Source organism: Monomorium pharaonis, chromosome 3 (assembly GCF_013373865.1).
Source record: "Monomorium pharaonis isolate MP-MQ-018 chromosome 3, ASM1337386v2, whole genome shotgun sequence".
Taxonomy (NCBI): Eukaryota; Metazoa; Arthropoda; class Insecta; order Hymenoptera; family Formicidae; genus Monomorium; species Monomorium pharaonis.
Genome location: NC_050469.1, coordinates 29,478,215 through 29,504,200, shown reverse-complemented (window position 1 = coordinate 29,504,200; position 25,986 = coordinate 29,478,215). Strand labels below are relative to the sequence as shown.

The 25,986-nt window shown below is 33.4% G+C and overlaps 5 protein-coding genes across 10 annotated transcripts; 1 reads left to right on the top strand and 4 right to left on the bottom strand.

The window, feature by feature from the left end:
• Positions 1 to 23: 23 nt before the first annotated feature.
• On the bottom strand, positions 24 to 2,863 carry LOC105838901 (proliferating cell nuclear antigen). The gene is made up of 4 exons (XM_036284050.1): positions 1,977 to 2,863; positions 1,215 to 1,380; positions 988 to 1,132; positions 24 to 445 (listed from the first exon to the last, which is right to left on the bottom strand). The coding sequence occupies exons 1-4, from the start codon at positions 2,195 to 2,197 to the stop codon at positions 189 to 191; spliced, it is 789 nt and encodes a 262-aa protein (XP_036139943.1). The 5' UTR covers positions 2,198 to 2,863; the 3' UTR covers positions 24 to 188.
• Positions 2,864 to 3,010: 147 nt separating this feature from the next.
• LOC105838899 (MATH and LRR domain-containing protein PFE0570w) lies at positions 3,011 to 10,742 on the bottom strand. 4 transcript variants are annotated; one of them, XM_012684821.3, is made up of 7 exons: positions 10,215 to 10,742; positions 9,248 to 9,934; positions 8,441 to 8,931; positions 6,562 to 6,675; positions 5,866 to 6,307; positions 4,779 to 5,144; positions 3,011 to 4,536 (listed from the first exon to the last, which is right to left on the bottom strand). In XM_012684821.3, the coding sequence occupies exons 1-7, from the start codon at positions 10,308 to 10,310 to the stop codon at positions 4,471 to 4,473; spliced, it is 2,262 nt and encodes a 753-aa protein (XP_012540275.2). In that variant the 5' UTR covers positions 10,311 to 10,742; the 3' UTR covers positions 3,011 to 4,470. The 4 variants fall into 4 exon arrangements, with proteins under 4 accessions (XP_012540275.2, XP_012540276.2, XP_012540277.2 ...); XM_012684822.3 differs by having other exon boundaries at positions 9,254 to 9,934; positions 10,215 to 10,439; XM_012684823.3 differs by lacking the exon at positions 6,562 to 6,675 and having other exon boundaries at positions 10,215 to 10,440.
• Positions 6,637 to 8,185, top strand: LOC118644741. The gene is made up of 2 exons (XM_036284051.1): positions 6,637 to 6,924; positions 7,128 to 8,185. Exon 2 carries the CDS (start codon positions 7,146 to 7,148, stop codon positions 7,722 to 7,724), a length of 579 nt encoding a protein of 192 aa, XP_036139944.1. The 5' UTR covers positions 6,637 to 6,924; positions 7,128 to 7,145; the 3' UTR covers positions 7,725 to 8,185.
• Positions 10,743 to 10,898: 156 nt separating the features above from the next.
• LOC105838900 (MATH and LRR domain-containing protein PFE0570w) lies at positions 10,899 to 15,277 on the bottom strand. The gene is made up of 6 exons (XM_012684826.3): positions 15,049 to 15,277; positions 14,062 to 14,760; positions 13,478 to 13,986; positions 12,658 to 13,120; positions 11,968 to 12,318; positions 10,899 to 11,791 (listed from the first exon to the last, which is right to left on the bottom strand). The coding sequence occupies exons 1-6, from the start codon at positions 15,058 to 15,060 to the stop codon at positions 11,726 to 11,728; spliced, it is 2,100 nt and encodes a 699-aa protein (XP_012540280.2). The 5' UTR covers positions 15,061 to 15,277; the 3' UTR covers positions 10,899 to 11,725.
• Positions 15,278 to 16,423: 1,146 nt separating this feature from the next.
• LOC118644739 lies at positions 16,424 to 25,873 on the bottom strand. Of its 3 annotated transcripts, XM_036284039.1 has the most exons (10): positions 25,385 to 25,873; positions 24,639 to 24,776; positions 21,426 to 21,631; positions 21,004 to 21,300; positions 20,309 to 20,392; positions 19,656 to 19,748; positions 19,307 to 19,426; positions 18,903 to 19,123; positions 18,409 to 18,568; positions 16,424 to 17,889 (listed from the first exon to the last, which is right to left on the bottom strand). In XM_036284039.1, the coding sequence occupies exons 1-10, from the start codon at positions 25,645 to 25,647 to the stop codon at positions 17,750 to 17,752; spliced, it is 1,722 nt and encodes a 573-aa protein (XP_036139932.1). In that variant the 5' UTR covers positions 25,648 to 25,873; the 3' UTR covers positions 16,424 to 17,749. The 3 variants fall into 3 exon arrangements, with proteins under 3 accessions (XP_036139932.1, XP_036139933.1, XP_036139931.1); XM_036284040.1 differs by lacking the exon at positions 18,409 to 18,568 and having other exon boundaries at positions 25,385 to 25,872; XM_036284038.1 differs by lacking the exons at positions 16,424 to 17,889; positions 18,409 to 18,568; positions 18,903 to 19,123; ... (3 more) ...; positions 21,004 to 21,300; positions 25,385 to 25,873 and having other exon boundaries at positions 21,508 to 23,818.
• Between the last annotated feature and the right edge of the window lie 113 nt (positions 25,874 to 25,986).

Sequence of the window (25,986 nt, the reverse complement as noted above, 5' to 3'; positions counted from 1 at the left end):
ATTAGTAAAATACATGTATGGCATCATCTTCTTGAAATTTATTATGCTGAATTATTATTTGAAATAAATATTCGACGATGTCGAACGCTATAATAGGACAAGATTTTCCGAAACAATTAATGACACAATACAGTACCGTTAATTACAGTTCAGTTTTATACAAATGTCTAATTTCTACATCGTTATTTTTAGTTATTTTCTTCCTCGTCGTCGATCTTGGGCGCCAGGTAATATCTGATGTGTCCAATATCACCGATCTTGTATTCACAGACTAAAGGCACGTCGTCGGACATGGACAGTTGAACTTGGTTGCAGAGAGGACCAGCTTTTACAAAACAATTCAGATAACGGCAGGAAAATGTTAATTTCACTGGTTCTTGCATATTAACTATTACCGCTTCTTCTTCATTATCCGCGTCCGCAGTCTGCGCTAATTTGATGTTAGCTGCAAAGAAAATAGAAACGGTATGACAAACTCGTATCTAAAGGATCGGTATTTACCTGTGCAAATCAGTATTTCCCGTCACCTTTTATATTACACATTCTGTGTTTGTAATATTATTTATAAATATCGTTTTTAACTTTTACTTTCATTAAATCTGCATATGCATCTACAAAATACATGTACAGGTTTGTTATAAATGCATCTACAAAATTTGTTGTACACTTTCATTTAGCACCAAATATTTATCGATGATAAATGTATCTTGTACAATGAAGTGAAAACGTAAACAAGAAAGAGTATACGAAACTTTGACCTCTGCTACTGACAAGATTAGAAAGACAAACATTTCGAATGTACTTTGGGTTAAAGATCGAGTACAGTTAGTTTTAATTTATTGTTAGACTGATATAGACACACAGTACGTGGACAACGATCTTGACGACGATGGCGTTCCCATTTTATTCCAGTTATGTGAGTAGAGAAAAATATATATTATTCTCGCTAGTTTTCCTTTATCTCGAGAATGTATATGGTTAATTTACCTGAGCCGTAATCACCGGACGCGCTGAACTTGATACCCTCCTTGCTACATGCAAAAGTTATAGATTCTCCAAATTGGCTCAGATCTCTGCATATGCGAGTGAATTCTGCGGTTGGCATTTTCACGACGCACGAGTACGAGGTGTCCTACCAAACAAATTATTTAATGAAAAACAATAATCTTAATGTCTTAACTACATAGAATACTTTTATGTGAGTGAAACCTTACAGGTATGCCCAGGTGCTCCTGATCCATGTTAATCAATTTCATATCGTATTCGGCCAGCTTGTCTTTGTTCGGCGATTCGAATATAAAAACAACAGACTCAGGATTGTCCAATGCTCTAAGAGTTACCGTGTCTTCTGAACCAGCGCATCGCAGAATCTTCGACATGCTAAAAACAGGTTTCATGGCCATCATTATATTTCTACAAACTCATATTAATTTACCGCAGCAATCTATTGGCTCTAGATCTGCTCCATTTGACTGTATTTCTTAAAAATTCTTTCTTCATTTTTATTTAAAACAAATTATTGTCCTAGCATTAATTTACTGGCCTTAGAGCTGTTCTTTTTTTTAAATTATATTTCTCAAAAATCTCATTTCTGCTTTAAATTGATTATTGTCCTAGAAACTCGCATTAATTTGTCAATTAATTGTCAATTAATTGCAATTTGCCAACTCCAGAGCTATTCTTTTGGACTGTTTTCCTCCAAAACCCAGTCTTCATTTCTGCTTTAAATTAATTTATCCTACAAGCTCACATTAATCTACCGCAACAATTTGTTGACTCCAGACCTGTTCTTTTTGAATGAATTTATTAAAAATCTTCTACCTATGTCCTAGTTTAAATCTTACAGAGCGCACGGTTATTTTGTTTCGCGGAAAGAAAAATACAAAAGATTGCGCAGCCAAAGGAAACGACAGGTTCTTTGTTCGAGACGGGTAGCCCACCGCATAACCTTCAAATTATCATGTCCGAACGCTTACCAACTGATGCTCATCCCCATCGAAAGATTTCGATCACAGCGGTATTTGTCAAAACCGTCACTCCTGAGATTCAACGAGACCAGAGAGACGTGCGCGTTGTCCATCGCCTGGACCTGAATCCCCGAGTCTGAGCATTCAAAAGTCGCCTCGGTCAGAAGGTCCTTCACCGCGTCCAACACTTTCTTCAGGATCGCGCTCTGCGTCAGGCGTGCCTCGAACATGGTATCGTGCTTCTTTTCACGCTCGTGTTAATAAATTTGGCGTAAAGAAATGTGGATGTCACGCTACGATAAATCTTCGTCCTCCGGATCAACAAGTACTCCTCGCGGCTCGTGGCTTCCAATAGTTCCAATGGCTTCTTTAAATGACGGTTACCCGCGCTTTTGTCGCGCGCTCGTGACCACGTGACTAAGCCAGCCGACTCAGCGGAAGTAGATGGCATCATTTCGTGTCGCTTTGAAAATATTAATAAAATTAAGAATCTTACGAATTGACCAATCAAAGAATACTTCGAAACGTTTGTAGCAGAGAGGAACTTGAGAGCGGTAGCCTTTGGCTATGGTCGCACGAAAAAGGCCGCGGTGGCCGTTCTCAGATTCTTCCCTGTTTGTGTAGCGTTAAGTAGACCGTAGCTTAAATAGGATAAAATTTTATGTTTATACGTATGAAAAAAATGATTATTAATTTACCGGAGTTTAACAAACTCAAAATTTGTAACAGTTACTGACGTTGGATTTGAAACCTCAAGGAACCATAATTCGTATATTAAAAAAATAAATATTAAATTTATTTTAATGAATCCGTATTTATAATTGACAGTCGAACGAATTTACCCAAGAGGGTAAAACATTAACTGTTAAATTTAACATATATTAAACTCACAATCATCCAATTAAAATTGACAATTCATGAATTTGTAAAAACATTGCAAAGATACTGATCGCGATTCTCTAAACTTTCTCTACAATTTTCTTTATAAAAAAAAAGATAATTACTGGAATATAAACATAACGAGGATTAATTACTACAAAGAATACGTAAAATAATAACTTTAATAATATAATAGAGCTTACATAATTATCCACTTAAATCTGATATTCATTGAAATTCTGGAAGAAATAATAATTACAAAATGTTTAAATATGGCTATAATAGCTTACATTGCTATACCTAAATACATGCAGTCTCTTTTACTTATGCAACTACTAATATTTACATGTTAAATATGGAATCAAATTTCATAAAATAAACTAATTGTGAGTCGGAATAACCAAAGTAAGAATAAGGAAACCTAACTCCACAGATTAAAAGTGGTACCAAAAAATGTTCCACATAGTGGCAAGAAATTTATGAATAGAATAATCTATAAATTCTTTCGTCGCTATCTTGAAATTATACATAAAAATAACATGGTCAGTTAAAAAGATTAGAAACACAAGATTACTGCAAGACATAAATATAAATATCAATTTGAAACAAATAAAGTTGTTATAAAAAAGTATTCTTTCAAAAAAGAATACTCTCTCTTTAAAAAAACGTATAATTATTAAATATATATAAGTAAAAATAAGTAAAAATATATATTAAAATATATATTAAAATAAAATAAAATACATAAGTTAAAGAGGTGCTTAAGTGCCCATCAAACTTGATCGGGGTCAATAATGTAGTTATTCATGAATATCATTAACAAGATTTCTTTTATAGACTTGGAAATTCTTTTCCAGAATTAAAGTATATCTATTGATATCAGCCTATGATTTTGACTTTATACCCAAAAATAAAAAAATTTTTTCAGACTGTTCTTTTTTATTAATTTATATCTGGATTTGCAATTATAAAAAGTTCATGAAGCTAGTCTTTTTTTAAATCTTAGTTCGAATTGCAGGATATTGTTCGTATATGTTATCCCTAGAGGAATAAGGTTTCATTTTGTACATATACATCATAAATTTTGTATATTAAACAAATATTGTCATCAAGTGACAGCTTTACATACCAAAAATAATTTTTTTTGTTTTTGGTATCAATTCGACCTTTTTCCTCTAGATTTTAGTGTGTACTTTAATTCTATAAAAGATTTTGCGATTCTATATAGAAAAATATCATATTGTGCATGCATTCATGTATTGAGACAATATGGTCTTAAAAATGCATAGAGATGTCTGCACATATGCTGCGTAATATGTAATACGTAACACGTCATGACGTATGGGATAGAAAACCAGAGCTAAAACAAGAACAATACATTCACAACAGAATCAAATAGTTGAAAAGCAAATCACAGACTTAGCATAAAGTAAGAAGAAACAGAAAAAAAAGAATTAAATGTAACATACTAAACATACGCAAATACGCGACAAAAAGTTGCAGTTATTCTATTCGACAAATACTATATGGAACATTGTTAGTGAGCTTTTTTTCTAGACTACAAAGTTAGATCTCCTTATTTTTGCTTCAGAATATGATTACGAGTATTAAAACAACGTTCTATTCAGTTCTTTAAAAAATCAATATCGCCCGTCATATTCTCCAAGTCGCTGAACATTTGATCGAGATGCTGAAATGAAAAAACAAATATTAAAATGCATATGTATTATCGAGAATTTTAAAATACATGATTAATTGTACGCCATAGATTGCATTGAGAAAAAGCAGCTTTGCAATTGTTGTAAAATTATTTAATATAGTTGATTATACATTTAAACTCTACAGGAACTAATGGAAAAACTAAGGACATGAACTAAGTGTATTAAAAACAATTGCAAAATTGTTTTTTCTACTAAGCACAATCATACTCACGTCTGATGGTTCTTCATTATCTCGTGTTATTCCTGATGGCTTAGCCCTAAATGCTACATTTTCGTCATCGTCGATATCTTCATCTTCGTCATCATCTTCACAGTCTTCCGCATTGTTATCTTCGTCATCATTGGAATCATCTGGCTCTTCGTCATCATCATCGTCATCATCGTCATCATCATCATCGTCATCATCATCATCGATATCGTTGTCCGACTGCATATTATACATACAGTCTGTATCATCGTAATCTATGGGTTCCTCTTTAATCTGTGGGAGCATTATCCTTTCTTCAACAGCGTCCGTCTCAATTGGACGTGACGAAGGAGTCTCCGATGCTGAGAGTGTTTGAAGGGATTGTGATGTCTGCATAGAATAAAAGCATAATTAGTCCTTTTAAACGACTGCGAAAAACATCTTTAGAAAAATATTATTGGATTTACGAAAAATGTTACGCGACAGAGTTTATGTTCGTATTGGGATCAGAAGAACTGTAGTTCTCGCCTTAAGTTGTATAGATTTATTAATATTAAACCAGAGTTAACAACTGATTTAGTCATGTGTAATTCTTTACACTGAACATAGACATGTAGAAGTATTATCGGAGTCCTCTGTCGATTATCACTTCATGTTCTAGTACACAACTACTATTATTATTCTCAGTCACTTCAATATGGAATTGCCCAGTTAACGATTACTCGTCGCTCTTTTATTAGTCGAATTTTAACAAATTATCGGGAGGATCGCCTGACAATATGACCAAATATAGTCAGGTTGTCTAAATGATGTTGAGAGCTATGCGTTAATTTCGCATTAAAGATAACAATTTATGCATAGCCTTTCGGATTATAACATCTATATAAAAATCATCGGAAATTACTGAAAAAACGTTTGAATTCAATACTGTACGCTATTAATTCCAAGAATATTTTTCCATAAGAGTGATTCAATTTTATCTTAAAGAGAAAGACTTAAATACATTAAAATGTTTAATATTTTCGAACAACAACTTTACTTTGTATACAATTGCAATATACAATGTAACGACATCGACTTTATATCTATTATCCAAGAATGTTGCTTGTACCTCTTGAGCTATCTTAGCTGACGCATCGACACCTGACGAAGTCCCAGACAAGTGAACATTTGTTTTTTCCTGAACTTGTGAGGACGGTTTTCCTTGTACTTTATTGGAATTATTTTGTAATCGCACCTCCACATTTTGATGTTGCGACAATTTATCCATATGATTAATTTTACGTTCCATTGTTTCATCAGTGCTACCTTCTTCCTTCAACTCGTTAATATTGAGCTCAATGTGATTTACGTTACGTTCCTTCTCCACTTGCGTAACGTTATTTGGCTCTTCTTTAACCTTCTTAACGTCAGGTTTAGGTTCCTCAGGGCAAGTGTTACCTCTCTTTCGTCGAAATCTAACGTTAATACTCCTTTTGTCCCACATTAAACCATACGCTTGTTTATAGTCCGATATCGCATCGTCTACGCTATTATATCTCATTAAAATATTTCTGTAACAAAATATCGAGATAGTATCATAAATAAAAATTTATAAAATTTATTTATATATACTTGAATTTAAATTAAATTGTAATTAACAAGCTTAACATAAAATAAAAATAAAAATGTTTTAATATAATTTTATACTTAATATACTTAATAATTTTTTAGATCCTTTAATAATCTTTAAAAGACTATATCTTTTTTTGTTATCTTAACACTTAAGGACTGCTATGGGATTAAAATAATTTAGAGTATTTCATACGATGCCTTTTTATTACAACTTGTCGCGCTGTCATCTTCCAAGCTAAATATATCTCTTCCTTTGCTCGCTTCGTTGACGAACTGTAGGGGAAGTTCGCCTAACGCCGGACGGCACCTATTGCCGGACACAACAAATATCTATACATATAGAAACGCGACAGAAAACGCTATAGTGGCAAAAGGAGAAAGGGAGGGAGTAATAACCTTGGACCTAGCGACACGCTTTTGCGACACGCAGTAAACAAATAGGAACTATCAATCGTTGCGCTCGGAAGAAAAAAATTGTACTGCGTAAATTTTAGAAGAGTATATTATCAAAACTCTTGTGATTAAATATTGACTTATATTTTTATTAAGTAATTTGGTAAGTACTTTTTCAATTACGTCAGTGTATTTTATATAAAAAGATACAGTTCAAAAAATATATTTTTTTATTTTGGATATTCGCTGTTCCCTGGTACCGGACAGAACATTTTCCCCTAATGCCGGACAATGAAAATGTCAACGTTATGTGTCTATGTTTATTTTTATAATATTGAATTATAATATTTTGTTTTTGGAGAATAGAAAAACCTAGGAGGCATTATGGAGAATAAAAAGAAAGGATCATGGGATAAGGATAATTTGAAAACTGCTCTTGATAAAGTTTTGTCAAAAAAAATGGGACTGAGAGAAGCTGCGCTAAAGTATAGTATTCCTAAAAGCACTTTACATGACAAAATAACCTGCCTAAAGTCCGGTGAAGAAATTGCATTGCAGCCTAAGCTTGGTAGATTCACCAAAACATTCCTACCAGAATATGAAGAACAATTATTGAACCATGTAAAAGACTTATCTAATCGATGTTTGCCACTTATGAAAAAAGAATTTTTAAAGTTGGCATATGACTTAGCTGTAGAGCTAAAGCTTCCTCATCGCTTCAACACTGAAAAAAGAACAGCTGGTAAACATTTTTACTATGATTTTATGGCTAGACATCCTGATTTATCACTAAGAACACCCGAGTCTACGAGTATGATGCGAGCTGTAGGTTTTAATAAGCCGCAGGTAGATTTGTTCTTCTCAAATCTTGAAAAACTCATGAATCAATATAATTTTCCTCCTTCTAACAAAAGAAACAAAGCACCGAAAACAAACAGCAGTGGCACATTTATCCGGGCCTGAAGCTAATTACCTTGAAGGGTTCTTGGTTATGAGAAAACGCGAAATCTTTTTTCTAGTTTGTCATACACTTCTTTTAAGTCCGGTTATTAATGCATCAAATAATATGTTTGTGTCTTCTATACGAAACTTATTCTTGCCCTTTGGTAAATCTGTGCCTCTTTTGCCGTCTGAAAAATTTTTTGTTTTATTTTTTTATTTTTTAGCTTGTGTGGATATCTCTGAGTGTTTTGCTAACTATATTTGTGATCGGTACCTATTATTTTAAAGTTGTTCGGCGTTAGGGGACTTACTTTTATTGTGTCCGGTATTAGGGGCCAGTTTATGTTTCACTAAAATCATAAATCAAAGATTAACTGTGATTTAAGATAATTGTTCTGACAAAGTTGATTATTTTGTTCTTTTATCTTGATTTCTAATATGTTAACTTGTAATAAATACAATATAAAAAATATATAACGAAATAGTTTTTTATTTATCCTGAAAAAACCTTAGGTGTCCGGCACTAGGCGAACTCCCCCTATTATGACTCATCCTCAGATTGAGGCCCTCAGCCACTACATGGTGTTTACACGAGACGAACGGTGTAAAGTGTGCGTTGGTCATTTTGACCAACATTGTATATAATTGTTTAGAAAAATTTGTAACTCGAATCCTCAAGTGTCAATAACTATAACTCGTTAAATTTACTACAGTATAGAGGTACCTAAAACTCTCACCGTGTATTCTTCATTTTCCGCGTTTCTTCGTCTTGTGCCTTTGGAAATTTGCTCTTTATCTCGCTTGTTTTAACAGACTCAGGCAGATTTCCTATGAACAGGGTATAGGGATCAATTTCCTCAGGATTATCCTCGTCTCTCAGTAACTTCTTCTCGACCTTCAAGTAACCCAGGCCAAATTTAATCTTCTCCAATTCCTTTATAGCTTCGTCAATATTTACATCTTCCGCCATCTGAATAAAACAATATCTCGGCCCGCATGGATTTTGAAAGTGTATGTTCAGTATGTCGGAATGAAAATTGCTAACGATGTCCTTATCCAGATCTGTGTCAGGGAACCTAATTATTAAACTCTGTGCGTTAACTTTGTTCTTCATGTTGTATTCACTTTCAATTTTCAAGGCTCTCTCGGCGTCCTCTCGGTTCCATGGCTTATTAACATAATTCTGAGATATTGGTTTCCTCTGTTTATTTTTCTTCACTACCTTTTCCTGAAAAGATCAGATTCTAAATGTAACTAAAGGTGGAAAATGACGAATAATTGTTACCATTACTATTACTTTTTTATAATAACAATTTTTGGACAACTTACTTGTTATTATTATACATTATTCATAGAAAAAAAAAACTCATAACAAGTCAACAAGATAGTTATTTTCAATAAATAATAAATAATGTAATAGTAATGAATTATTATTACTCTAACATTACCATTATAAAAAATTATAACACCATTATTAAATTGTTATTATAAAAAAATGATGCATCACTGCTTGTGACACATTTATTCGATTGAAACATATTCACTAGTACAATTTTCACATCCTGATCCTCCTTTTCCTCGCCGTGCCTGTTGCTCATGATTCCTGGTGGGATGGAGGACATAGGATGGTTGGATAGAGGAACGGTCATGTGATTTATAATGGCATCGCCTGTCGCCGCGTTATAATTACTCCTTCGCCATTCGAGTCCGAGATTACCACCCGTCAACGTCGCGCCGAAATAAGCCGCCTGATCAAACGACTGACCTTGCGACTGCCCACCAAATCGCATCACCCGTCTATTTTTACGATGAAAATTATTTCTCTGTACGTACACATTGCTTCTACTGTGAAACCTCTCGCAACGTACATAGTTACCCCTCAGCGAAATCTCTCTGGGAATTGTATTGGCGATATCGTGGGGAGTCGGGGGTGGCAAGGGGGACGCCGTTTGCGGCGCAATCCATTGCCAGGGGGTGGTGTGCGCGTGAGTCCACTGAATCGGGGAAGGCACTGGTCCGAATACGTGGTGCGGCGGAGGCGGAACACCACTTGGTGGCGGAGGCATGGGAGGCAGGGGTGGCTGTCCGGGTAAGGGTTGAGCAATACTGGAGGACGGTGCGGACGACGACGACGGAGAGTAATTGGCGTACGAGGAAGCGTCGTATCCGAAGCTGGCGACCGACTCATGCTTGAAGAAGGTCCGTTTGCCGTCGCCGTTTTCCTCGGTCACCTGAACAAGAGACGAGAAAGTATGAATTAAAACCGATCGCGCGCCCCGTGACTCGTCGATCTCGGGACACGCACGATCGGACGCTCCCCAGTGCGAGCGGCGTTCATCCCGTCGCACGAACCACGTCGGTGCAATTGCGCGCGTAAATATTGTTCAACATCGACGAATTAACCTAGAACGTTGTCGCGCGAGGGGGAAGACCGTGGAGCGTCGAGTCGCCGTGTCGCCGAGTCTGTTGCGTCGAAAGCGACCGACGGAACGTAGGCTCTTTGAACATTACCGTGCGTTTCATGCTGCCAGGCTCCAGATGATTCGCCTTACAGGGTAGCAGCATCTCCGGAGTTACAACGTAAACACATCGTAGCGTGAGGAGCATGAGCGTGACAAGCGTAGCGTAGCCACGGCGAGGACGCCAGGGATGTCCCCCTCCGCGCACGCGCGTACGGCGATTCTTCCGTGTCGCGTGCGGGAGATAAATAAACAGGAACGACCCTGACCCGAAATGAACCTGACGAGAGATGACGAGGTGAAATTACGTTATGCAATTCAGCATCGTTCGCGAGAACGCGGTCGGCATGTACCGTTCGCATTCGCGGGACGTCGAACTGCCCTGAACTTTCCTGTTTCTCTCTATCTCTCTCTTTGTTGTTCAAAATATCGATCCGCGATGCATCGCGCGCACGTGACGAGCGAGTGACGACGCGAATGAGCGAATTAAACGTCGAGAGGACCGCGTGCTCTGCTGTAAAAAAAAAAAAAAGATTTCAACGTGGGGATGATTGTTTATTAGCTCTTTTATTTTTACTATTATTTAGGAAGCTCGTAATTATTCCGATTATAATTGACATTTGCGATCTCGTAATTACGGGTAAAAGGCAAAGATTTTTTTTTAACGTGGCTCTCCGTAGTTTTCTTTGTTATGTAAAAGAAAAATAAAACGATGCGAATTGATTATCACGAAAAATAGACAAAATAATAACTTTAATAGTACAATAGAGCTTACATAAGCATGGTATGGTTTAATGGTATTCATTGAAATTCATTGGTAAAAATAATTATAAAATGCTTAAATATGGTTCTATAATCACTTACATTACAGTATTTTAAACACATGCAGTCTTGTTTTATATTACGCAGCTATTGATTTATATGTTACATGTGGAATTACATTAGAGATGTATGAACCATTTAAACAAGATTATGAGGTAAAAAAATAACACTGATATATGATATAAAATCCTGTCAAATAATCTCATGATTTTACAAGACTTTCGATATGTATGACTCATATTCGAATTCTTCGTATTCTTAAATTCAAATAGGAATCCTATGCCTTGGTATATCATTATTTTTTTTTACATAAACATCTTTTTAATATTAATATATAAAATTTCAACCTAATAATAATAATTAATTAAAAGTTATGATTCAATAATTAAATTTAATTAGATTTAATTTTGGCGACGACAACAAACCTTGATTCACACATCTCTATATGTAAATGATGGAAAAATTTAAAGGAGCGTTAGGTAGATTTGAACTCGGGATCCCGCCACAGGATAGCTCTGTCATCGCTAGACCATACGACTCTAATCGCTCTTATTTCTATTCCGCTTATAAGTCCCAACCGATTAGAACCTTAAGTTCTGTTTTATCGAAATGAGTCCCTAACCGACAATCGCGCGCGCGCGCGCGATAGGAATCTTCTGACTCTAAATATCTTACATATATATTACATCACAAAAAAACCTCGATTAGCATATGATGATGCGTATTGAAACGGTAAATCATTCAATGTTTCAAGAAACCAATATCGCTCGTCATATTCTCCAAGTCGCTGAACATTTGGTCAAGATGCTGAAATAAGAGAGATACGAGATGTTTATAATCATAGAAGACGCAAACGACCTTCAACAATAAAATGTTATCGAAAAATTAAATTATAATCAATTATTATATTATATCTAATGTAATTAAATACATTGTATTTAGTAATAATCTATAATTAATGACTAATTGTATGCTACACTTACATCTGTTGGTTCTTCTTTGTTATTTCGTACTGTTTTCAATTGTTTTGTCGCTATATTTCCATCATTATCTTCATCTTCATCGTCTTCTTCGGAATCTTCATTATTATCCTCATCATCGTCAGTATCATCCGGTTCCTCGACATCGTCATCGTCGTCGTCGTCGTCGTCGTCATCGTCGTCGTCATCGTCGTCATCATCGTCATCGTCATCGTCATCTGACTGCATATTACACGTGTCCATTTCATCATCGTAATCTATGGGTTCTTCTTTGATTTGTGTAATTATTGTTTCTTCGACAGCACTATTCTGCGCTGGACACGATGGATCTTCCGATGTTGAAGGTATGTCGGTCTGTGACATTTACACGTAACAAATAGAAGCATTATTAATTCTTCAGGACGCTCGTAATGTATAAATCACATGATTTCATAATCCATCATTAAAGATCTAAGATCTGTTTTCATCAATGTAGATCAACTTTAATCCTGGTTTAATTTACTCCTTTTCTCTTTAATTCTTAGAATTAGAAAGAGACAAAAAATAAATTTAAACCAAGTTAATCTATATTAATATGCAAATAGGTCTAATACATTAAAACATGTACAGTAAAACATGTATCGTTTTCCAGTACAATAAGAATTGATTATTTGTATGCGATACTTTACGTAACTTAATACTGATTTTATCTACCCAAGATTGTTGTTGCTCTTGTATCATCTTAGCTGACGTGATTGAAGTTGGCAACAAAGTGGAATGAGAGTTAGTGTGTTCGTGAACTTGCGAAACCGACTTATTTTGTGTTGTACTGGAAGTATCTTGTAATCGCGTTTCTGCATTATCTTCATTTCCTGACGATTTACCCTCGTGATTTATCTTATTGTCTTTCGTTTGACTACTGCTACTTTCTTCCTCTTTCGACTTATTAACATTAGGTTTCAGTTCAACATGATTCTGTTCTTTTTCTACTTGTGCGGCATTATCTGGCTCCTCTTTAACTTTCTTAACGTCAGGTTTGAGTTCTTCGGGAAGATAAGCATTACCTTCCTTCCGTCTAAATTTAACAATAATACTCCTTGTGTCCCACATCAAACCATATGCCTTTTTGTAATCCGCTATCGCGTCGTCTACACTATTATATCTCATAAAAGCAAATCTGTAACAAAATATTAAAATCATATTAGTACAAATAGAATTTAAAAAGTTATAAAGTATTAAAATATAAATATACGCATTATAAAATATATTTAAAATATTATCGGTAAATATATCAATGAGAAAGTCCATTCCAATGATCTTGTCCTTGTATATATTATCAAGATCATGAATGACATCTCAAGTTTCATCTGTCATTATTCTTTATTAAAAAGTTATCGACAAAAAAGTTGAAGATATACGTATATCAATGTAGAAGAACATAGTTTGCTCCCTCCTCCCTCTCCCTATCGGTATTTTTACCATATTATCTCTTTATATCGATTATATAAATATTTCCAAGGCATGTACAACTCACTGCGTGTTCTTTAGCTTTCGCGCTCTCGATACATCTACCCGTGCTTTCGGGAATTTGCTTTTTATCTCGTTTGCCTTAACGAACGTCGGCAAATTTCCTATATACAAATTGTACGGGTTTATGTCTTCGGGCTTCGTATTCCGGACATCCTCGTTTCTCACCGCCTTTTTCTCGACTTTCAGGTATCCCGTACCAAACTTGATTTTCTCCAGTTCTTTTATAGCTCCGTCGATATTGACACTCTTTGCCATCTGAATGAAACAGTACCTCGGACCGCTGGGATTTTGAAAATGTATATTTCGTATACCAGGATGAAACAATCTGACGATATCCTTATTTAAATCTGGATCAGGAAACTTAATTATTAAACTCTGCGAGTTCACTTTATTCTTCATATTATATTCATTCTCAGTCATCAGGGCTCTCTCTGCGTCCTCCCTGTTCCATGGTTTACTGGGATAGCTTTGAGACATTGGCTTCCTCTGTTTATTTTTCTTCACTACCTTTTCCTGAAAAGAATTTAATTGCTAATTAGCTATCTTCATGACAAACATATAGATTACCAAAAATATATTGATTAGTACAATTTTTATATCCTGATCTTCTGTGTCCTCGCCATGTCTGCCACTCACGATTCCCGATGGAATGGAAGGTATGGAATGGGAAGATAGAGGAACGGTCATGTGGTTTATCATAGCGTCGTTCGCCGCCGCGGTGTAATTATTTCTCTGCCATTCCAGTCCGAGATTGCCAGTCAACGTAGTACCGAAATACGTGTTCTGATCAAACTGACTCTGCGGTGGTTGTCCAAAGCGCATGGGTCTTTTATTCTTACGATGAAAATTGTTTCTCTGGATATACACGTTACTTCTATTATGCGCAAACCTCTCGTGACGCATGTAGGCACCCCTCAGCGGCATCTCTCGTGTAATCGTATTGGTAATCTCACGTGGAGTTGGAGGCGGTGGTAGAGATGCAGCCTGTGACGCTATCCATTGCCATGGGGGATGCGTCCATGCCTGAATAGGAGCCACTTGGGAAGGCACTGGTCCGAATACGTGGTGCGGCGGAGGCGGCACTCCGCTGGGAGGCGGTGGCATGGGAGGCAGAGGTGGTTGTCCAGGTAAGGGCTGGGCGATGGATGGCGTCGTGGATACCAACGACGAGGACGACGACGAAGGCGCGTAACTGACATACGAGGAGGCGTCATATCCGAAGGCATTGATGGTAGACGCGTCATGCTTGACGAAGCTCCGTTTCGTGTCATTCTTTTCCTCGGTCACCTGAAGAGAGTCAAGAAATTTATGAATTAAAACGGAGCGGGCGCCTCGTGACTCGCCGATTTTACAATGTGCACGATCGGCCGCTTTCTCGTACGAGCGGTATTCATCTCGTCGTGTAACTATGTCGGTGCAATCACGCGCGCAAAATTGTTTAGCCTAGACGAATTAACCTAGAATAACCTAGAGAATCACGCGAGGTAAAAAAAAAGAGAAGACAGCATGACGTGTGTTTCACTGTGACTGTTGCGCTTGAAAGAAACGGCGAGGAAAACATGGTTCGAGTATTACCGCACGTTTCATATTGTCGAACTCTGGGTTGACTCGTCCCTTTACAACATAGCAGCGTATCGTGATTTACAATGTAAACACATCGTAGCGCAAGCACGCTTGTGACAAACCATGACAAGTGTAATCACGGGGCCGGGGGAGGAGAGGACGCCAGGGGTTCCAACTTCTTCCCTTTTCTATGCGCGCGCACCGCACATTTTTATACAGAGATACAAAATAAACGAGAATGATCTTGACAAGACCCTGACATTTTGACGACAGGAAATTACATAATTCGATTATTATCTACATATGAATACGCAAGCGAATCGCATTGTCCGTGTTTGCGAGACACTGGATGTCCCTATTCTCTGTTTTTCGTTCTTTCCTTCTATTTTTTTGTGTTTCAAGGCCGCACAACGTCAAACTGAAATGATAATGCGAACAGACGTATAATCAAATGCTTGTTTTCTCTAGCTTGCCAAATTTTTTAAATTCCTTTTAATTTTCTTAATTTCCTCATTCAAGAGAAAAAAGTCAGAAAAATATGTAAGATCGGATCTATAATGAGTGTAGTATGGTGTAGTATAAGCTTTAAGCCGTAACAAAATAACCAATCATAGTTCGTTATTATTCTCACATTCGACTGTAATTGGTCAATTGGCCTTAGATCGGATCTAGAATAGGTGTAATAAGCTTTAAATTATAAGAAATTGATTAATTACTGTCGATTTTTATAAGAATACTCAATTGTGATTTAATTTCTTATAGCTGAAATCTTTATTATAAACTAAGGGCCGATTTCATTCACCAACTCCGGTTACCTTAACCGGTCGGTTATTCCATTGGAATTGACCAATCGCATTTGTTAATTTTGCTTAATGACAAATACAATTGGTCAATTCCAATGGAATAACCGGCCGGTTAAGGTAATCGGAGTTGATGAAATCGGCCCTAAGGATTTGAAATTTTACTGTAAACAATTTTGTTAACTGAGGGCCGGTTTTGTTCCAACTTCTTGGTAAACTTACCTGTCAGATAAGCATGTGTCTATCTTCTTTTTTTTCTAAATAATAAATAACCCACATAGCACACGTAGATTCTGAGAACGTTCCGCAGGATATCGGAACAGTAGATTGCGTAGATACTGGGAACAATCGAGATACGTACTGAGATATACTACAGTACAAACTAAGTATCTTCCTATGTCTCGCTTCTCCTACGGCATAGTACGTACCTGCGAATATCCCGCAGTATCTGTATAGTATGGGAATCGTCAGGGAACGGTCGATCATGTATATGCACGCATACATTTACACGCCTATGCGCGCGCGCTCACATCGGATCAGATTTATAGGTTAGGTAGGCGTATCCGTGGAATTTTATTAAAAAAGAATTTTTTTTATGCAACTTCGAAATAAATTTATTATTTCATTTTCTACAAAACAAAACAATATTGCAACCAATCATATTACAAAATATTACGTACAATCAACAACATTACAAACAACCAACCAACCAACCAAAACTTGTTCTTTTAAGTAATAAAATTATATCTAAATACTTATAGTGCGCGAGCGTAAAATGGAATCTTATGAAATACAAATCGGTAATAGTCTTACTTTATAACTAGATTAGGCTTCTTTTTATCCTATCTTTCCTCAATTTTTAATCAAGTTCTGTTATCCGCATAGTTAACAAAAAAATTTGATATATGCAATCGCCGTAACTCCGATTTTTGACTTTAAAGATCCATTAATAAAACGATAATGTTTAAGAAGACATAAATACTGTATCTCAGTAGCTATGATATATCTACGTACAATAGAAGCTCCATATTTGCGCGTATTTGTTATTTGCAGGTTTAAAATTAATCTGCTTATAACAATGAAAATAAAAAAATAACATTTTTTTGAAAAGTAATTCTTATTTTAAATTAAATCAAATTAAAAAATACATACATACAGATGTGTATGCGTGTGAAAAATTGTTTATGTAAATTATTTTACATTTGTAAAATTTAACAATTCAGTAAAAATGTAAGTCTCAGGAATATGAAGCTTTTACTGTATATCACAAAACGCGAATGCAATAAATCTATCTCTGTTCCACAGGCACGAAATTTGCAAAACGTTCGTACGAGATCCGTATACTAGCTGTTTAATTCTTAAACTAATCTGAGAAAGTACAAAAGTCTATTAAATGTCTAATATCACTGTCTAATCGAAAATTATAAATAATATATATATATATATATATATATCACAATATATCACAATACAAAAATGCCTCAAGCTTCCTAGTTTGTCATAAGTCTATGCCGTCGGCACGTACAAAACACGTGTTCTTGACGTAAGTCTTTCGCTCTATATATGTATAAAAAAACTTCACTTAAAACGAAGCAACTGTGATAATTTTGATATTAATATACGAATAAAAAAGGTTTCTCTGATCTCGGAGAGAGATTGATAATTCGTTTAATTATACGAATGACGAGAAACCTAACAGCGGCGCTCTCGATCTGGCTATGTTATTCATGATGATCTGATCGCTGTTTAGACTGACTACTGCACTGCTTTCCAGTTCGAAGTCCGTGTAAGACGAGTAGTTCCGCACGGGTTTCTGCCGCTTCCATGACTGCCTTAACGAGTCATTCACGTTCGCGTAGTGATTCACAAAGGAATAGCATTATTTGATTTTTACAGTATTGATCAATTATATATTAATCTTGGTTTTCATCTTGGTGCTCATGATTATTGTGGTTTTGTCTTCCCATACGTTCTTTTGCATGGGCTAACCAAATTTTAATTGGTGCTGAAATTTCATCATCTGTTGCATCAGCATGCGACTTTCGTATAACATCTGGAAAAAAACATTTTAATTTTTTATTATTTTTAAATAAATTTTTATTTTTTATAAATGCATATAAACATTTTTTTATCACCGCATATATATATATATGTATATATATATATATGTATCTATATATATATATGATTTGTTAGAAATATACACAAAAAAGTTGCAAATTATTTGTAAACATGTTTCATTTTATAAATACTAGACACCACAGACGTGCGCTTCAAATGCGCTATTTAAATTTTTATAAATTACATTAATAACCTTCTGCAACACATTGTCATTTGCTAACTCCGCAATGACAGCCGCTTACGAAGTTAGCGCAACGAGAAAACCAATCAGCATTACGGAAAAGTAACAACAATAATTTCAAGAAATGTGACATATCCTTTTTTAGAAAGATCCTTTTTTAGAAAGAAAGAAATGCAATGGATATTTATAATGCTACAAAAGTATTTTTCAAAATATATAACATTTAACATTTCTTAATAAAAAAATATTGCTTTTAAATATTTTACTTACTAATAATAACTTTACACAAATTCAACGTCGAAAAATTAAGTTTTTTCTTTGCTCCTACCCAACTATATTTTATAGCAATTTCATTTGAAAATATTAATCTCATTAGTCGTATACATGAAGTTCGCATACATCCACTTCTTACACGTGCCAATTGTTTAATCTAAAATGCATTTAAATTTGCATTATTAAAAATTATACAAATAATATATGTAACATAATTATAAAAATAAAATTGTTCAAATTTTTAAACAGCTAGTTTTGTATACACAATCTTAAAATTAAAACAGTATCAATTTTGCAAAATTTACTAGATTCTTTACATTTCATTATTAATATATTAGTTAATACACATTTGTAAAAAATTAATTCTTTTACAAAATTACTATTTAAAATTTTTAAGTACAACTGTTCGGAATTTAATTGTTTGTCAGATTCTAAACAATATTCTTTTTTTCTTAAAAAATACTTCTTTAAAATACAAACATTTAACATACCATTTCGTCTCGATAATCTGAATTATTTTGTAGTTTCAATTCTACAGTATCCAAGTCCTTTTGCTCTTTCAATGGAAAATCTTTTAAAGTATCAATATTTTCTTTTTCTTTAGTGACATCAAGTGACAATTTTTCTAAAATGAGCTTTACATTTCGTTTTACGTCATTCATTGCTATTTCCAAATTTATTATTTTTCCCACAACAAAACGTTGAAAATTTTCTATAAAACCAAAATTTATATTCATATTTATGTATGAAATATAAGTTAAAAAATATTATAAATACGTTAAAAATTAAAATAAAAAAGAAAAATATCGCTATATTGTTTTGAAGATTGTTATAAGTATTTAATACGTAACAAATAATTCTAAATAAATACAAAAAGTATTACTTGCATACTCACTCTGTTCATCATACGACTGTGATACTTTTGTATATGTCTTGTTTACAATAGACTCACGTTGACTATTCGTAATATCTGTATTATTCTCATTAAAGTTGGGTTGAAATCTAGAATGTAAACCTAAAAGTAAAAAAAATTTAGCATAATATTTTCTAATACAATATTACAAATAATAATAAATATTTTATAATTGACAACTTTGAAATGTTTATGTTAGAAATATGGAAATAAAATAATGCAACCAACTTTACAAAAATTAACATTAAACACCATATAACATTTCCATTTAGTAATTTACTTATTAAATAACCATAATCTAAAACGTAATTAAAATAATTTGCATACTAACTTTCATTATCAATCCAGTCATTGTTCGACGTTTCAATATTATCGTTGTTACCAACGTTAGAAAAATCATGGTATAAATTTGTATCATGTTGATCTGAAAGTATGACATGTTACCATTACTATTTCAATACCTTTGTAACAGTGATTTGGAATATATTCAACATTTATCAAAAAATATTTTCAAATAAAATAAAAATTATTTTTACAAAACTAACAAGTTAAAACTATTTTTTAAACATTAAAGATAAACATTACGTGCTTCAGAATACAAAAATTATAAGTGTACAACGTATAAAATAATGAATAATTATAAAATTGCAAGTAAAATAGATATTACTTGCATATTACCTTTTGAATCTCTACTATAATTATTTATACCGTGGGACTTCAAGTAATAAAACAATGTAATTAAAAAAAAATGATTGAACATATATGTATCTATTTATAGTCAATTCTTATATTTAAGACCGTCTTAAGTACTGTCTTAAAATGTCATCAACTAAGCACAGAGCGATATTAGCATCCTAATACATTATTTAAGACGATCTTGAAATAAGATCCGACTATGAATATTGGTCTTTCATTTGTATCTTATTTATGATTTTTATATTGAAAAAAAACGGAAAACAATTTGTTCAAAGTATATATACATACCTAAATTAGAATTGCAGTCAATCACAGCTGTCATACAATCTAAATAGCCATCAAAGACTTTCACATTTGTATGCTTTTGTAATGCTAAAACAAAAAAATTCAATGTGTTTTTCTATTTATTTATATTATTCATACATCTATATCAATAAATCTGTTATAAAATAAAACTTGACACTGTGTTAATATAATGAATTATTTGTGTTTATTGATTGCTTAATATAAAATAAGTCACAAATAATACGTTATATAACACTGTGTTATCTCTGATGCTAAATTTCAATATTTATATTTTATTTTAATTTTGAACCTTTTTTAAATATTATATATCTTTTCACATTATATTTTAGATTCTAATATCATGAAATTGTACTGAGAGATTAAGAATAAAATTTAATATATATTTACTTAGACTTAAATAGATTTACTTATAACTAATTTATTAACTTTTTTATTAACAAAATTTACTTAATTTGTGAGAACTTAATTTAAATTTTCCATAAATGTATGTGCAAAAAATTACTTATTTGTACAATACATAGGAAGCTGTACATATAAAAGAGGATGCATGTGTAAGTATGTGTGCGTATACAGGTATGATTGCAAGTATTACCTGAGAAATGTAATGTATATTTTGTTTATTTTGCTGTTGTGTGAATCTCTTAAACAAAATTTTCTTCCACAAAATATATACTTACAGCAATCATCTTGTTTCTTAATTTTTCCCAAGCACTTAGGTGCAGAATTTTGCTGAGCTGATGTAGAACTTGCTATTTTAATTTTTTTCGGCACATGTGTTGCGGTCGTCGGAATTGTTGGAATATCAGAAAGAAAACTTGCATCTGACTGATCATCGTTGCTACTTGATGAGTCTGCTACTTTTGCAGCTCGGAGTTTTCTTGACTTCTTCCTGTACTCCTCTCTCTCAGTGCCGGAATTTAAATCGGATGTTTCCTCTGCATCCTTCAATTTTTTCATCGCTACTGCATACTGAACTGCAACAAAGTTATATTATGAAATGTTTTGTTTTGATATTATTTAAAAACATACATTGATAACATCAACAAGTGCATGCACCAAAATAAAAGTACACACAACAATATAATATAACATTGCTTACAATATGTTCCATATATTTTTTTAATCAGATGCCTCGTCCAGGTTGGTTCCGGATCCTTCATTAATTTCACCGCTTTGTCATACATCTTATTATTGGTAAAATTTGGCCAAACGGCACTTTGCAGATCTATACTCAACCAATTATTAGGGACAACTTGAAGTCCATCCTCAAACTCTACGACCGCGTAATATGTCTTGTCAGTCATTCTGTTCCAATAAATATACAAATTATATAGCGGTATGCATTAATGGAAAAGCAGCAAATTTTTCATCTCCGCAAGGTAGTTTCACATATTTTCTAATGACATGTTGTAACGGCCACGATTTTAAAATCGAGCACGAGTGCACGACATAAATTCCAAGTAATGAAGATGGACAAGGAATATCATATGCTTCTTTTTTTTCCAAAAATTCGTGACCTATGATCACTGGAATATTTCGTTTTGTGCAATATGCAATATTTTGTATACATACAATAGCACCACATTTTAAGCCACAACAATTATCTGCCAGTGACCCAGCTTTTAACGTTATGCCGTTATATTTCACAATTTTATATTGCGGATTGCTAGTGTTGTCTATTAGTGGACCGTCAAAATGCAACTTTATTAACTTTGGATGTCTGAGAACAGATTCCGATGAAATGATCGATGACAGTGATAAATCTGAATTAATATCTTGTTCAATATATCTTCGTACTACTTGCTGTAAAGGTTTGTCTGACTTTCTAATATACTTCTTTAATATTTGCATATAGTTTTCAAATTTAAATGCACTGAAATTATCTATCGGTCCAAATTTTTTTACGTCATCTACAAGATGTACTAGACTGTGGACGTTATGTGACATGTTATAAATTCCATATAGTTTTTTATATGTTTGAATAAAAAAAAGAATCAATTCGTGTGCATAGGTTACATATTCGTTCAATTCTTGTGATGATAAAATTCTGACAATCACATGTAGTATTAGAAAATTAATATACACATTCTTCTTTAATACTGATTTAAAAGCTAATGGACCTGTATATAATAATATCAATCTATATTCCGTAGCCTTCCATAATTTGACACAATCGAGCTTTCGTGGTTTCCTTGCAAATTCTACAGGTATATAAGGTTTCAGTTGTGACACTAAATTTGTAGAAATTATCTCAACAGCTCTCGATTGCAGGCGGTATTTTAGGTCCCCTGCAAGCCATAAGTATATTAATTTGCGCATAATTCCCAAGCATATCAGATGCATATAATCTAAGGGAACATTCGTGACTGGCTTGAAATGAGGCACTTTGAGCAAACTACATGTCATATTTGGCTTGTGATAATTATCATCTGTTTTTTTAATAAAATCATCATCTGTTCGCAGTGGTGCATCGACTTGCGGGAAACATATTCGATTTCCTAAATATTCTCCTTCTGTTACACATTTTGTGCAACTTGAATATCCAGAATGTCCCTTTACACACAAGACAAATGATTTTGCTGGTGTGTCGCAAATTAGAGTCTCAAGTCTGCACGGTATGTTACGATTATTAAAATCAATGCCATTTTCACACATATCTGTAACCTCATCAACAAACTGCATCAAAAAATCATTGGCGTTCGCTGGCTTTTCATTTCCGTAATAAATCCCGATAACAAAAACGTTATTATATGGATTAATCGAACCTAATATAGGCCAAAATTGCTGTAGTGATGACTTCGATAGTGGTAATCCATCAATATTAACACTGATTTTTACACAATCGATGTTATCTTTTACAGATGCCAATATCTTCGATACGGAATTTAATACACCAAAATGATAGTAGCTTCCAGGTGGTACTATACGTAATTCTTGCTTTCTTGGTGTTTTTAAAAGTGTTCTTGCATCTAATGATAACGTTGAAAAGCAAGAATGCATTCTCAATCTTTGTAACAATGCTTTTAAAGCGGTGTGCGGAATTTGATATTTTACAGCCCACATTGCGAGATCATCCGTAAAACTATTATCTGTTGCATCACTATCATTAGATAGATTAAATCTCGATTTTTCAGAAAGAACCGACTCTTCTGATTCAAAAATATAGTTATTTGATTGTCTACATATCTCAATATTTATGTCTTCAACAGAAGCATTATTATTGTCATTCACGTTATCATTATTAATATTTTCATTCACGGTATCATTATTAGTATTTCCAATGTTCTCAATTTCAATATCACAATTCATTCTAAAAACATTTTCTGTACTTTTTGTAAATTTTTCATGAATATTAATATGTGAGTTTTCATGTGAAGTTGTATTGAAAAGAACATCACAAATTAAATCAGATTCTAGTTTAGTAATTCGGTTCAAGTGCCGTTTCGACATACATGAAATGTCTTTTCTTTGCCTTTTTCGATTCATTTTATTCTGTTAAAATACAATATGTACGTAAGATATCAATAATTTGTCTACACATAAATATTAACGATCAGTAATGTTATCAATGTCATCAGAACTATAACAACAGGATAAATTATCTTACTAATATAACTAAATAAGTTTTTCAATTGAAACATGGTCAGAATCTTAGATAAAGAACCTAATTATACCAAAAGATTAACATCTAAAATGTTGCATATAAAAAAAACAAAAGATAGGTCTCAACATACACAATGATACAGAACACTTAGAAAATGTTTATATGCCTATCTTTGACTCCTTCCCGAATATTTAAACAACCACACATCAGTTGACAGTTATTCGTAAAGACATAAACATGTGGAAAGTAGAAATACTGACAAGTCATAAAGTAAGAATTATTTCCTAGCAATTAATTTGTACAAAGTTTTTAATTATTGACAAATCTGGTCCTATTGTACTTATTTATTTCAATTTAGTACTCCACCTTTTAAACCTCTTAACGTATAAATTATTTTTTACTTACTTTTTCTTCATTAATACAATTTTAACAATTTGACGAAATTATCATATTTCTTTTACTTTTTATTTTTATATTTATTTGGTATTCCTTTAGTTTTTTATTTTTATTAATTTATTATTTTAACTATTGACCAATACAATTATACAATTTTACTTTTACTATTTATCATACAACTCTTAATCTGAATATACTCATGACAATATTAGAACAATGACATACATAAATAAAGAACCACGGGCTTCACAATACGATTTTGCTTAAATTTTATTCATATAAAATATAAAATAACAGTGGTATTAGACGTACCTTGAGATACAGAAGATTACGTTAAATCGGAGGAAAATTACGCTGAATAAATCAAATATTTCCTTAATATTTTTATCCAATTTTATATCATCCAGATACAAAACTAATTTAAGACCTCGGCAGTTCTTCGGCTGCTTCCTACAAATAATAGAACATAATTCTGATAACGTACAGTTAGAATACTTATAAAACTAAATTATGTAATAATTTTTTGATATATGTAATAATTTTTTATAAGTCTTGTTAATAAATTTGAGATTATCTTTGTTGCCGCTGAGATCTCAGAAAGAACTTATATGGTGAATAATATTGTCATGATTAACAAATATTGATAACATAAATCATAAGCGGTTAATGTTTGTGCATTAATAAACAACAGAGCTGATGGAGTGTGGCTCGCAACCTTTTCTCTCTCTCCTCCCTCACCTCATCTTCAATTAGAAGATATAAAAATAATTAATTTGCAAGACATGCTTCATCAGCCCTCTTGTTCATTAATGCACAAACATTAACCGCTTACGATTTATGTTATCAATATTTGTTAGTAGGTAATGACAATATTATTCATCGTATAAGTTCTTTCTGAGATCTCAGCAGCAACCAAGATAACCTCAAATTTATTAACAAGATTTTTATGAAAAATCATTACATATATAAAAAAATATTACATAATTTAGTTTTGTAAGTATTTGTAGTAACGTATTCAATATAAATATCAATATTGCGTGACATAAGGGAAAGATTACCTTGGATAAAGAATCTCTTGCGAAATCGTACGTGTAACCCAGCGCGAACATAAACTCGTCGGAAAGACAAAACAGGTGGGGACACTGTGGGGACCGCCGACACTGCCGTAGATAGCGCTTAAACTGAGTATGTTCTGCAGAATATACGTTGACAGTTTTACGCTCGGACTAATGTTTACAAGACTAATGTTACAAGGGAGAATAAGGTAATGATAGTGCTTTGGGTGTGAATCAGTGCGCGATCGATGTAAATTTTTATACATGAGATAACCGCAAGGTTCTTATTTATGTTCTCATATATTACGGATAATCACAGTATACGGATAATCAGTATAAGCATCGTAGTTTGTTCGTACATTCTGAGTATGAACTTAAGAACATATGAAAAATGATATACTGATCAAGATGTTATACGAATATACTCAGAATGTTAGGAATGGTACGTACGACTACAGTACTTTCAGTATGAGTATATAATATTCGTATAATATCATGTGCTATGTGGGAAAGACACATATTTATCTAATAGATAAACTTATCAAGAAGTTGGAACAACCGGCCCTGAATCAATCATCGTCGAGTAGCCGATTGCTCCAAAATTT